The following is a 14,685-nucleotide window of genomic DNA, read 5'->3' as shown; positions in this document are numbered from 1 at the left end:
CATGTTTATTGAGTTTTTATTGTGCAAACTACTTTGCTAGATTCAAGGTTTGTACAAAGAATGTTAAAGACCCACTTCTATAGAAGCAGCTGCATAAATAACTCCAATATAAGGTAAAATGTGCTAGGTCCTCATAATTAAGGAGCAAGTGAAGAGCTCTGGTGTTCACAGGAGGGCAAGAGCACATCCAGTTGGTACAAATCATCAAAGACTTCATGAAGGAGGGATCATTGGAATTGACTTTGGAAGGCTGTTTCCTACTTGCACGTACTGCCTGCTGACCTTGAGAGCTCAGTTATCATTACTTTTTCTTACAATCCATTGTTACTTGTTACTACTCTGTCGTACCATCTAATGCTACTCTGAAATTGAGGGAAGAAAATCAGCCATTTGCAGCTAGAGAAACCACTTGAATAGAATCAGAGAGGAGAAAACAAATGCTTTCAAACTACATATTTTCCTCTTATTTTCTTACTTCACCAGTACTAATTGTGCAATCTTGGGAAGTTAACTTCTGTGGGCTCTAATTTTCTCTGCTATAAAATGAGGATAATATGTGTCTCATAGGGTTTTTCTTTGGATTTAATGGGATGCTATAAAATGCTTAGCTGGATGCCTGGAACATAAGTACTTAATAATCAATAAATGATAGTCACAAATCATAGATTTTGTAACTGTCTAGCTCAATAGATAAGAACAGGTTCATATAAGGCTGAGTGACATACATTTTTCTGTAACATGGAACATGTTACATTGGTTCCATTGGTTCCATGTAACATGGAACATTGACACTGGTTCTGAACTTTAGAATTAGCAGTTCTTGTGACTTAAAAGCTCTTCATTTAAATTAAAGGAGAGATGAAGTTGCTGCCATGTTGAAGGCATAACAGTGGACAAACTGTGAGCCATTTGAGGATAGCTAGGACCTTTATCATCCCAAGCTATTATTTTCTTCTCCCCACTGCCCGAGATAGCTGCCCAAGTTGGAGCTAATCCAGTATTTCTTGATTAAGTGAAAATATTGCTTCTGGGTAGCAAAATATTCACTTTTACCAGGCCATGAATTTGGAGGCTAACTCTGCCTGAATATTGCTTATGCTTTGTTTTAATTTTAATTGCTATATCAGAAGAACACAGGACCTCAATCAGAAATACTTTGGGGGGAAAAGTGCTACTGGGTACTTGGGTTACATGGATGATAGTTTAATTTACTAACTTGATGTTAAACATTGTTGAGAAAGAAATATAATTTCTGTTAAACTTGCCTTTGCAGTCTCTGGTTTCTTTCTGGTGACTTCTGAGATTTGGATAAACTTCACTTTAGGCTGTGCACATCTGAAGAGTTGGTTAGCTGTTATATTTTTAGTCTTCACATGATGAACAGGTCTAAGATGAAGAGTAATTTAGGTTAAGCAAAGAAACTTTTTCCAGTTACATTTCCTATTAGAATAGGAGTGTTTTATATCTGTAATAATTATTTAAGATATAAATTTGTGGAATTGAAATAACTGTAGATTTAAATATTAGCTTCTACCTTTTATTTACTTAGAATATTTTTAAAAAATAAAGGGATATACACTCAATAAAAAAATAATTTGGGGATGCTTTGAAAATAAATCATTCAGTATTTGAAATATTTAGCACACTTTAAGGCCCACTTTATCCTCTAATAAAATTAGGATATGTGTGTGGCACATGCCCATACCCCTTATAGATTACGAAATCTGAGACAATTGTTTGTACTAGGCAGATAGACTGAATTCACTTAAATATAAGAGTTCCAGAATCTTTAAATGCAATGTAACATTAGAATCATAATTGATTAAACTTACATTACTATAGCACAAGGAAAAATAAGGCAGATGGAAGCATTTAGGTAACAGAGACAAAATGGAAAAGTTTAATCTTGTACCACCTTAGTAAATGGAAAGTACAGATATTGCTCTTAAGTAGTGCTGGCTTTGAGTCTCTTATCTAACACTCCCCTTTCTGCATCAGCAAACAAATATCCAGGGTCTGCAAGTACAGTTACACTATATCTAGGACCAGTGTAAATATGAAATTATTCCCAGGTGGCTCCCAATATTAATAAAGAATGTTGAACCTAGAGAATTAAAATGAAGATTGGATCTATTTACATGTCAACTCACAGCAAAACTGCTTATAGTAGAGACAAAATCTGACCATGCCAGGGTGTTAGCAGTATATATCTATGCTCCTTATTCTGCCCAAAAATAGTATGATACCTAGTTAAAAACTTTTTCATCAAAATGCTTATCAGTTTTTGCTCATCTTTAATAAATTTGGGCTTTTGTTAAGTAGCCTCAATTCATAATGCACAGAGAAGGATATAGATCAGCTTTTCATAATTTGCCTGGCAATAGTACATTCTTTTTAAAACCTGATAGTGTATGTTAATTTTCCTCTGATTTTAACAGGTAAAAAGAAATTCCATTTTGTAATGATGTATGACTCATTCGTTGCTTGTTATCTTCCCACTGATTTTGTGTGTGTGTGTGTGTGTGTGTGTGTGTGCGCGTGTGTGTGCCTTGAGCCAGCAAGAAAATCTTACATGAGAAGAGGGAGAAGCAGAGAGAGTGTGTATTGAGGAATACAGCACTTAAATATCGTTGCTTAATTTTCATTGGCTATCTCCTTTCTTACGGAGGCCAGTCCAATTCAGCCTCCCCCTGTCACTTCCCTCCCCTCCCCCACCCTCCCTGGTTGGGGGGGGTCGCTGGGTGTCTGTTGCTAGAAACTGACTGCAGGCAGTATGTAGGCATCTTTCGTTCAGAATGGACATTCATGTATTGAATAGAGAATAGAGAAGAAAGCTTTTAGAAATGTAGCATTTGTCAAAATTGCATGGTTTTTGAAAAGGGATGAGGAGAGATGCTGTTTGTGTTAACATCGACTCTTTTTATTTCTGACAGACTCTTTAAGTTTTCAGAAGCTTAAATATAGAGCCCTTAAAAAAAAAAGGAAGCAAGAAGAATTTGTCTGGTTAGTCGACCTCTTTTTAAGAAGTGCTTCATCATCCTCCTCCACCTCTTGGTGATGTTTCTCTGCAGCTCTCTGTAGGTTAGGGTTCTGTGCTGGCTGGCAGAATGCTCATTTGTTAGCAGCACAGAGTTCATCGACAGACATAGATCAATATAGGCTTTATTTCTTTCCTGTGAATTCCAAAATGCCATCCAAAGAGTCTTGGTCGGGGAGGAAAATTAATAGAGCTACAGTTCACAAATCCAAACAAGAGGGCCGTCAGCAAGATTTATTGATAGCAGCTTTGGGAATGAAACTGGGTTCTCAAAAGTCGTCTGTGACAATCTGGCAACCTCTGAAACTCTTTGCTTATTCGCAGTTGACATCACTTGTTAGAAGAGCAACTCTGAAAGAAAATGAGCAAATTCCAAAATATGAAAAGGTTCACAATTTCAAGGTAAGAATGTTTGTTTTTAAGCTTTCTATATAAGAAAAGAGATGCCCATTACATGAAACATATATTGAAGGAATGTCTTCAGATGCCTTTTAAAACTAGGATGACTTGCCTAAAATGTTCTTGCTATTTAAAGATGTTTTAAGCCTATTTTATTAAGGAATTGCTGAATAAAACTAATAGAAATCCAGCCACAGTTTTTATAATGCTGTTTTAATATTCTGTTTAATCAATGTGTACTCACTGATCAAAGTCTTAACTGATATTAGAAAGGTCACATTTAACAATGGTTTTAGTATTACTTTTATTTGTGATGCAAATATGTCTAAATACCTTTGTTGGCTCTTTCCTAGGAAGATTATCTCTGTTCCTTTCTGATAGAAAGCTTGGGGTATAAGAGGCATGTGCTGTGCATCTGGATTGAGCAGATGGTCTGCATTTCCCATAGTTTCTGTCTTTTCTCTTCTTTTAATGAATTGCCCATGATAAAAGGAGAATGGCTGCCATCGGACTAGTGATGCTGCTGACACCAGCAGCTTCTCTCCACTCTTCAGTATTTTCTTTCACCTTTTTTTTTTTGGTAGTTTTAAATTATTGTGTGTTTTATCAACTGTAGTTTGATCTTTTTTCAAGATGATATGTGTGTTGATTCAAGCTACATATATAAATTTTGCATTTATAGTATAGGTCATGTATTTATAGCATGATATAAGGCCTTGGAATGCTATTTCCACCTATTTCAGAGACTATCAGCCTGAGGCTGTGCATTAGGAGAGCCAGCTACACTTTGTGTGTGGGTACACTGGCATTGCTATAGTAACTTCCTAATAGTTATGCAACTTTAGGCTGAAGCCCTTCAGACATGAATATTCTTAGTTTAGACAAAATATCATTAGTTTTGATGTTAGACAGGGGGCATTTGGTTTCAAAAAATGGTAAAAATGGAAACTCCAATCTTCCATTTATTCATTAATTTAGTCAACATTTATTCAGTGATTAGAAGGCACCAGATTCTATACCAGACAATTTCATTCCAGCATGCAGTTCATCCTGATCTTTAATGCCACTGTTTATTTTACTCAAGTGCTAAGTATCAAGCCCCCAATGTGTTCTAGTTTTTCCTCTTTAAATGTGAGGACCTTGTCCTTCCAACCAGTATCTTTGATGTAATATGCTTCTGAGAGGATTTGGTAGAATAATTACCTCACTAGAAAAAAACAGAGATCAACCACATCTTCCATTTATCAACCTAAACAATATGACCAAGTTGCTAGGCCTCAGTTTCTAATTGCCTGTTACAAACATGGGCTTACAGAATTATTTTCAGGAAAATTAGCCCTAAGAAATTCTTTTGCAAATGTAAAATCATGCACATTTTTGGGCACAGTAATAGCCATTTAGTTTCCTAATCAAGAAACTAGTCACACTGTTGGGAAATGACTTAGACTTTAAAATATATGTCCAAAGATGTACCCTCTGATTTGTTCAGCAGGAACGGATTGGCCTATCAAAGATGCCATTCTAATCCTAAATCAAGTTCATTGTACTTACTTTATGTCAGTATTGATTAAAAGCAAATTATGGGCTGTTCAAGGATTTGCACAAGCAATCATATTTTCTAGGGTTTTTGTTGTTATTGTTCTGTCTTCCAGTTGTTTCTAATTTTAACTTAAAACCTAGCTTTAACAAGCAAATTCTATACAGCAAGAAAGTGCTGACTATGGGATTTTCTACCTTGCTACCCAAACTGTTTTGAAGATACTTTTAAATATTTTATGTGTAATATGGAAGTATATATATAATTAAAGCAGAAGGTGTCTTCTTTCTCTGGCCCTAAAAATCAGTTTGAGCTTCTTTATTAAAAAAAAAAAAAGCATTTATGGTCAGGGAAACGCTCATGGTAGTGAATTTCATTACACATTTTTTTTGAGTTGCTGATAAGGTAAAAAGTCTCAGAATTTAACTCTTCCCATTTAAATTACTTTTTATTATTTAAAAAATGTTCCTGTGGGATGGCATTATAAAAAAGAGAAAAGAAAAAGGAAAACCGTTGTTCTTGAGTTCCAAGAACATCCCCAAAGAATTCAGACTCTGTGGCAGGAGGAGTTCTCTCCCACACAATTGTTCATTTGCACTGGTGGCGGCATGTAAGTACGCACAGTTCAGAGATTTAAAGTGGGGAAAAAACGGAGCATTTACATAGTAATAATCATCCAAGTGGCCTTGTCATTGTCACTTTTCCTTTGGTAAAAAGTGTCCTGCCTAGCTATGAGCCCACTCACCAAAGCCTCATTTCAATGTGGTTTTCTTTTTTGCTTCTTGTCTTGTTATGTAATACTGCTCTGTGGTATCAAACAGCTACCAGATTTCTTTTCAGGGGGATGAAGCCAAAAATATCTTAAACCTTTGGTAAAAGTACTCACCAGGGTAATAGCTATAAAAATCAACTGGATCTAACTCCAGACAAGTTTTTGTCTTTTGAGATTTATTTAAAAAAAAAGAAAAACAGAAAGTTTTCTCATTTTGCTGTATTATGTAACATGATCCTTTTTTTTTTTCCTTTGCTGTGGTTACTTGTAAGGATTGGACAAAGAATATATCGCAAGAAAGATATGTCTCCTAGGAGATCATCATATTAGAGATAAATACCCTTTAAAAATTGTGACTTCTGTAAGTTGTCAACATAAGTTAAAGCAAAAATATTTTTAACAATTCCCTGGATCAAGCTCTCATTTTAAAAACTGCCCCCATCCTAACACAACACAGATGATAGATTGATAGATAAATAGATAGATAGATAGATAGATAGATAGATAGATAGATAGATAGATAGATAGATATAGAGCATTAATTCCTTGAGCAGCTTAAAAATAACAAAGAAGCAAGCAACGAAAAGAACCCTCCTCAAATTAAAAGTAGGACACTGGCTTCCCACCAGCACTGTTCACCTACTACACTTAGAAGTTCTGAGCCCTTGACCTACAGGAGCTTGCTTAGTACTTGTATGACCTTGGGCAAATTGCTTAATTTCTCTAACCTCTGTTTCTACATCAGAAATACTGGGTTATAGCAATGTCTATATCTCAGTTCCTGGTATACTGTGGGCTCTCAGTACATGGAAGCTACTATTTTTGTTATTCCAAAGAGGTATTTATAGATGCATTTTTTTCCCCTAAATTCATACCAAGAAATTTCTACTTAAGAGTTAATCTGAATCCTGTTTTTCTTGCCCAGTTGCAGAGTTCATGATGCAGTTGAGAACCCTGGTATGACTGTGTGGGCTGAAGAAAGCTCTTGCTTCTTTCCTGGCTCTAAGGCAGAGCTGAATGTTATATAAGAGCAGTTGCATTTTCATGCACTACAAAATGCAATGAAATCCTTTGTATTCCTTTTACTCCTTTCAAATTAAACTAGTAAATGTTTCATTTGATATGTTGTTTAATTCAGATCAAAAAATAAAATCAAGATTAGATATAATATTACGATAATAATAACAATGGCTAGCCACTTAGACAAATAGAATAATTAAAAGAATACAACAGTAAGAATTACAGTAATTAGAAACTTTAATATATGAGTTTGGTTCTTTTTTTTTTAAGGTGGTCTTGAAGTGGTGAGTGATTCATACAGAATTTCAAACATTTACATTCTATTAATAGAATAATTATTATATTCTACTAATAGATTTATTGTTAGGAAGATAATATGTGAGCAATGAATCCTGGAATATGAATTGATACATTAATTCAAATAACACTATAACATGAATATTTTAATATTATAATATTTAATATTATAAATATTTAATAAAATAACTGGTTCAAACCCTATGGGATAGAATGAATATTAGTGAACCTGTAGATCCCAGCAACAAACTAGACATTTGCTGTTTGATAATCTGAAGAGTAGCAGTAGCCAGCACTCCTGCTGAAAGTGGTCTTTCCTTTCCTTAGAAGGCACATCTAAGCCCTCTGTTCTTTCATTGATTTATATTTGAGAATAAATACAAAATGAACTAACAAATAAATAGGTTTAGTGTGAAATGTGGTATTAAACTACATGACTTCTAAGTTCTCTTCCAGCTCTAAGATTCTTTGATTAAATTGTATTGAGTTATCAGATTTATTAATATGATTATTTCATTTTCCACTATTAAGACCTATATAAGAACAAGTGGTCAATATCTTGATTTAAAAAGGAACTAAAATAAACTATAAATGGATACTTTTAAAACCTAATTATAGTAACAGTGAATGAAATATCATATCCAAAGATTATGTCTATCATATTCTTTGCATTATCCCCACCAACCATCACAACACTGTCTCCCCTTCCTTCTCTGTTCCTCCATTATTCCTTTTTCCTTCCCCTATATCTAATAAGATGCCTTACAACTGGTAGATGCTCAAGACTTGTTTGTCTAATGACAAGCATGTGAGCACACAGTAGGGGCACCTGTTGCTGCTGCTGTTGTCTTGAACCTTTTCTCGTGACACCAAGAAATTTCTAACTCAGATCAATTCCTCTAATGATCTTAAGTCCTACATATTTACAATTTTCCTTTCAGATCTATCTAAACATTAAAATTAAATAAAATACAAGATATCATCATGTTACCTGGTATTTGACTGGAAGAATCTCTGTTCACTTTTAAATGCTCAGGAATTTGAGTACTGTTTAAATTAATGTTATAAGAGAAAGTAAATGTGACTTGACAAAATGGAAGCATCAACCTGGAAGTCTCATTATTATGCTTCAACAATCATGTCACTCATCACTGCTACTCTCATGGATAAGAACATGAATGTTTTTCTCCAAATAGGAGATTAAATGGAATTATAGTGTGTGTGTGGGGGGGGGGGGGGGAATAAAACACAATCCCCTATTCTGAATGTGGATCAGTTGCAAGAGAAGATTAAAAGATAGCAAAGACTAGTGTTGAGTTTGGTTTCTCTGTGCCTGGGGCTGATAGAGAGAAACTAAGAGATTGGACAAGATTATCTGTAAGGTCCCATAGGCATTGTAATTCTGTTTTTGTTTAGTACTTATCACATGTTATGGAAGCTAAAAATGATAGATGGGCACTACTCTGCCTTTTACTTCTCCCTGTGCTGTTAGTAAGTAGGACCACAAAGCCTCAGGCTGCACTTCCATCCGAGCCTCTCCTCTGCCCCTCAGCCTTCTGGCCTCCTGACCTCACCACTGCCATCCTTCTCCTGGTTTGCAGTGTTGGTGCAGGAACCTGTTAGGATATGTCAAGTATCCAGATTGTTGAGATCCTTACTGCCTACTGTTAATAATTCAAAAATAAAATTTTCATAGTGTTCTTGTAGGTGCACAAATTTTCTCATACATTTTTGTAGAAACATTTTATGAACTCAGGAATTTTAACTGCTGTGCTTAATTCAGTAAAACCCGCAATGTGGTCTTTGCACAGACTGTGACCCTTAATTCTCAAGACATTTCATAATCTGCTTTTATTCTTCCAGTTCCAAAATTTTGCTTCTCTCTATTATATTGCTTTGCTGTTACAGATCGCCATTTGTAAAACGGTATGACAGTGTGTTTTAGAATTAATTCTTCCACTAAAATGTTCTAGTGTATCATTTTTTAAATATTTCAGGCAAGGGAAACGTTGTCTTGGGGGCGCCCGTCTTCACAGACTTCTGATCTGTAGTGGAGTTCCCTGTCACGGTTGCGTGGGTCCAGAAAAGACTGACTCTTATAAAATACATTGGTGACCGTGCCAACTAAATCTTTTCAGAGAAAAAAATGAAATTTCACCAACAGTGTTGAAACATTTTGCCAACATTATTTTTCTAATGAAGGCAAGGTTATTTAGGCTTCCTAGCCCATGTGTGTTCCATTTCCCTACTTCTTACCTCATGTATTTATTGAACATTATTTTGTGAATTCATTCTACTAGACATGGAAAGAGATACAATAATATGTAATAGATGACCCCTGGCCTCCGAACGTTAACAAACTAACTGAGAAGGACTATAAATATAGTTAATATTATATGTCATGTATGTTTAATAATGCCATATTCTTCATAGTTCTGTATTCCATAAACAGATATAATGTTAAGTGGTTGATATCTAAAATAACATCTCTCCTTGGAACATTTTGACATCCAGAAATGTCCATGCAAAACATAATTTGAAAAATTAGAAAGTAGTTTAAAATCTGGAGAGAGATTTGCAAGTTTGTCTTCCTCGCTATGAGGCTATTAGCAGAACTTACTGAGTGTCCTATTTCTTTTATGGAATTAAAACAAACAGAACAATTAAAAGCAAACAAACAAAACCTCAGGCCAGCCTTTGAAATTGACAGGTAGCATTGCCACTTTTAAACACAGATAACTCCCCTTCTTCCCTGAACCAATCCTAATTCTTACTTCCAAACAGTATCCTAATTTGAGACCCTCTGGCAGACAATTACATCTCATGTGATTTGGATTATTTCCAGCATCTGTTTCCATTGATTGACTTCCCATTTTAGTAAATTTGGTATCTCCAAAATTTATTCCAAAGTAGAAAACCATGCAGGCATGTGATGTCTAACTCAGTAACAAATTAAGGATATAAACCCATAGGAAGGATTCACAGTAAAATAAGCACCTCTTCTGGAATTCTCTTTTCTTAAGACTTTAATCCCACAATAATCTAACCTTCAAGGTTTGTTTTTTTCCGTATTTGGGACACGTTGTACTGTAAAGACAGCTGTTTGTAGTTATTTGTATCATGTATTCATTCTTCCCTTCCATAGTTAATTGAGGATTGGGCCTTAATTCTACTTGCTTATTTTTGTAACTTAATATGTATATTTTTATATCTCTAGTGTAATATTTAATATTTCTATTTTTCAGAGCTCATTTAATTGCCAATATTATTCTATCTTAATTCTTCATTTCTTTGTGACTAAATCAATATTCCCCAGAGGACAGAGTTTTACTTAGGAGTAAGGCTTTAATAAAATGGTCAAATCATGTGCCTGCAGATATGTACATGTCATAACATTCTTAGTTACTGTGTATATTGTCAAGGTTCTTGTATTGCAGTAAACTTATTGTCATCATTAGCAGCACTCATATGCATTCATTTGTTTATGCATCTGTTTGTGCATGACCAAAAATATAATCATTGCTTTCATCAAAGGGTCCAAAGAAGTGAGGGGTAAGGGGTGTGGTATGTATAATCTTTTTTTTTCTGTTATCGTTTTGTTTCTTTTTCGGTTGTCTTTTTATTTCTTTTTCTGAATTGAATGTTCTAAGAAATGATGAATATGCAACTATGTGATGATATTGAGAATTACTGATTATATATGTAGAACGGAATGATACGTTAATGTTTTTGTTCTTAATTTTTTTAAATTAAGAAATAAATTTTAAAAAAGAATACAAAGGAAAAAAATATTACATTTGAGAGCTAAATAAAATTTCTTGTTAGCCCTTAGAGCACAGAAACTCAAGCAAAATCTTAAGTTCTAATACTTTATTAATGAGCACATTCCCAGGGAAGTTGGAGTCAGGCAAAAAGGAAGGAAGGAGAGCAAAAACACGGAGCTGCATTTCCAGCCTGGCCTATACTTCTGTCAAGCGTGATTTCTCTGTCTCTAGATGTACCATGAAATTCTGCAACTCAGGTCAATCCATCTTGGGAGGTGAAAAGCAAAAGAATTTATCAACCTCCCATTTCCATTGTCACAGGTTTGCTTCCCAGACCATTAACATACTCCATCCCAAACCCCGCACCTCACGTTGCCCATAAATAGGTCCTCAAAGTGTCCCAAGCCATCTTATGTCTCAGAAACAAAAAGAAAATGCCAAGGAAGAAGGAAAGGTGTACTACAGAGGCATGAAGTAAGACGGGGTCATGTTGGTCTATGTGAAGTCAACAGTCGCAGTATCTGGAAGGAGTTAAGTGTCGAATAGCCCCAGAGAGAAAGAGAGAGATCTAGCTAAGTGGTACTTAGATGGTACTAAGAGCTGTGTGAAACAGTTCACAAGTATCATCCACTTCTTTGTGTCTTCTCTGATCTTAGCACTCAAGGGTAGTCTACATAGAGCCTCTAATTTGACTTCGATTTTTATGATGGGGTAATTAGGGGCAGTGAATGTATTTGCATGTGAACATTGATATTTTTAGATAATGTACCCCCTGGAATAGTTTGAATAGGAATGGTGACTGGTTTGTATATCAACTCTAATATGAATAAAATACGTTTATTTGCATACAAAAAAAAAGAGTCCAAAGAGTAGAAAGAAGAAAGAGAGAGGTATATGTATCAAAGGAAGTAAAATATAGGTCTAGGAAAAAGAGAGAGAGAGAAAGAGAATATTTGCAGAATATGTTTTTCATTTTTAAAATTTTACCATAGTAAAAGTACTGCTGATGTCTTAGAAATCATTACAAATTATTTTTCCCATAAACTCCATACCAATAGATTTTTTCAGGTGACCCAATGCCTCTTTTTGAATTTCTCTGGTTGCAATGTAGCAAAGCTAGATAGGGAAGGGGCAGTAATCTACCAGTGTTATACTTCTGAAGAGCACTACATTACCAACTGCTTATTTTCCATGCTTTGATAAATACCGGAGAACTAAAACACAGTTGAGTGTTTTGTAAGGTATAAACCAGACACAAAAAAATAAAACAAAAAATAATGTGTCCATTTTTAGGTCATGGGAACCAGAGTCTTCTTCACATAGTAGATAAAATCCTCCAGCATGTTGTTTTAGAGATGTCATTTGACTATCCATGTGAATGGATTTGCCCAAATCAGGCCTAAACTGTCATGTTCATTCTTTCTCTTTTTTATAACTCCCTTTGTTTGGAATTCCAATTCTTAAATGTGCCACAATCCTGATCACTATAGGTAGCTCCATCTCACAAGCTTGCCTGATGCCCTAGTTCAGAAAAAGAAGCTTCATTTCTAGGCTGCATGCCATTTTGCTTTGATGGTTGCTGTTATAGCTCATTACTCTGCACTTGTATAATATTGCTTCATTGTGTCTTTTTAATAAGTCTATTTGGAACCCACAAATGGTGTTTACATTTTTTTGTTTGTTTGTTTGTTTTTTAACCCAATCAAGAGTGGTTGTTAAACTGGATTAGGGGAGAAGTGTTTCCACCCATTTGGATAAGTCTTTGTTTTGTTTTTTTGTTTGTTTGTTTGTTTGTTTGTTTGTTTTACATGGGCAGGCACCGGGAAGCGAACCCAGGTCCTCTGGCATGGCAGGCAAGCATTCTTGCCTGCTGAGCCACCGTGGCCCACCCGGTATTTATGTTTTGATGGAAGACTTGGGAAACTGGTGGGTTGTCCCTGGTTTGAACATGTTCTTGGTCCACACTCTTTTGTGTGTGGACCCATTGTTGATTGGATCTCTTGAAGATACTACTGCAGTTAAGGTATGTCCCAACTGAATCAGGTTGTACTTTAATCCAGATTATTGGAATCCTTCATAAGAAGAATAAAATTCAGAAATAAGAAGAGAAAACCATGGGAAGAAGCCAAAAGTCAAGAAACCCAGAGAAGAAAGAAAATATAACCATGTGTAACATCTTGCCAATGACAAACAGCCAAGCACCAAAGATCACTGGCAGCCAGCCCCAGAATACCACAGTCTTCAGGGAGTAAGCATTCCCTAAATTGATGCCGTGATTTTGAACTTCTCCTAACCCTATAGCTGTGAGCCAATAAATTCCCATTGTTTAAGCCAAACCTTCAGTATTTGAGCAGACAGGAAACTAAGACAGAGACTTTCTATGTTAGGTCTCAGAAAACCCTACCCACACTGGTTGAGGCAAAAAAGGAGTGAACTGGTTCATATATAGGGAAAGTCCAGGTTTTGGTGAAGATATCCTTTGACCCAGAGGGTCAGAATGCTACCCAGCTCTGTCTTCATTGTTAAGCTCCCTTTGATGACCAAATGGTTGCCAGAGGCTCCATCTCTATATCCTTCTGAATTCCCGTAGCTCTAGCAGAAGAATGAAATGTGTTGATTGGTTTAGATCTAGGTCTCTATCCCCCTGGATCCCCCAGATCCCCCTGGATCTGGGGATAGATTCAGCCCTGTACAATTCCCATGGATTACAGATTGTTACCAAAGGATAAGGAATTTATTCTGGTTGGCCATAAAACAAGAAATGTCCACTACAAAGTGAAATGATGAAATGATATCACCAGTTGTAAGATCCTAGTGCACAACCTACTGAACCTAATTATAACAACGTTAATATAATGCTCTGTTGAGAGAAATGTATATATCAAAGATGATTGACACAAGAATGTGCCAAACCAATTACAGCTTGTGTAAGGGAAGGGGTTACTGATTCAGTCAGTGTCATTTTACAAATATAAAAACTGAAGTTTAGAAAAATCACTGGCTCAAGCTCACAAGAAAGTTCAGTTTTAGAACCAAGACAATAATCTGAACTTCCACTTTCGGCCATGATGGAATAGTGATGACTAGATTTACCCTCCCGTCTTAAACAACTAGCAAACCAGAAAAGATATAAAACAACAGTTTTAAATAACCAAATAATAACACAAGACTATGCTACCTGAGAGAAGGCATACAAACAAGGTGACTTGTACAATCGTGCTTGCTTACTGCCTAGAGGCAGTTTCCACACTGCAATACATGAAGTGGGATTCCCAAGAAAGCCTAGTGGTCTCAGTAAGTTGAGGAGGCAGATTGGAGTTCAGGAAGGGAAAGCATCTATAATTTGTGGAGGAGAGTACCTGAAAGGACAAAGCTTTACAAAGAAAGAGCTCTGGAGACCTGCAAAGGAGGTCTTTGAGTATCTATCTACATATGCATGAGAGAAAACTACCAGAGAATCACAAAAAAGCAATAGTTTGAACAACTAATGAAACTCACCCAGGGCTGTGTATAATTTTACCCATCAGTTGAAATGGAAAGACACCATAATACGTGGGGCATTGTTTAAAAGTACCTAAAAGGGTATCACCTTAGTATTGCAACTAAATTAACACTGCACTGAAGGCCACAATGGACCCAACCTAACAATGAATATTAAAAGCAAGCCTCAGCATCAAGGGATTGAGAGAGCCTTCTTGACAAAAAGGGGGAAGAGAGAAATGCAACAAAATAAAGTTTCAGTGGCTGAGAGATTTCAGAGTCAAGAGATTATCCTGGAAGTTATTTTTACTCTTTATATATATATCCCTTTTGGATTTATGGTGTATTAGAGTGGCTAGAGGGAAGTACCTGAGACTGT

At 35.7% G+C, this 14,685-nt stretch overlaps 1 protein-coding gene across 8 annotated transcripts in view; it reads left to right on the top strand.

The window, feature by feature from the left end:
• Positions 1 to 14,685, top strand: part of CHN1 (chimerin 1) — a 211,851-nt gene that overhangs the window by 168,817 nt on the left and 28,349 nt on the right. For 7 of the 8 annotated variants that reach the window (XM_077154201.1, XM_077154197.1, XM_077154195.1 and 4 more), the window contains one exon: positions 3,362 to 3,439. The exons of the other annotated variant lie outside the window; for it this stretch is intronic. In XM_077154201.1, the coding sequence (XP_077010316.1) occupies positions 3,362 to 3,439 (78 nt within the window). The remainder of the gene's footprint in view (positions 1 to 3,361; positions 3,440 to 14,685) is intronic. 8 annotated transcript variants of the gene reach the window in all.

This window comes from Tamandua tetradactyla, chromosome 3 (genome assembly GCF_023851605.1).
Source record: "Tamandua tetradactyla isolate mTamTet1 chromosome 3, mTamTet1.pri, whole genome shotgun sequence".
Classification (NCBI taxonomy): domain Eukaryota; kingdom Metazoa; phylum Chordata; class Mammalia; order Pilosa; family Myrmecophagidae; genus Tamandua; species Tamandua tetradactyla.
Note: the sequence above shows the minus strand (reverse complement) of the source record. Positions and strands in the feature narration are given on the sequence as shown.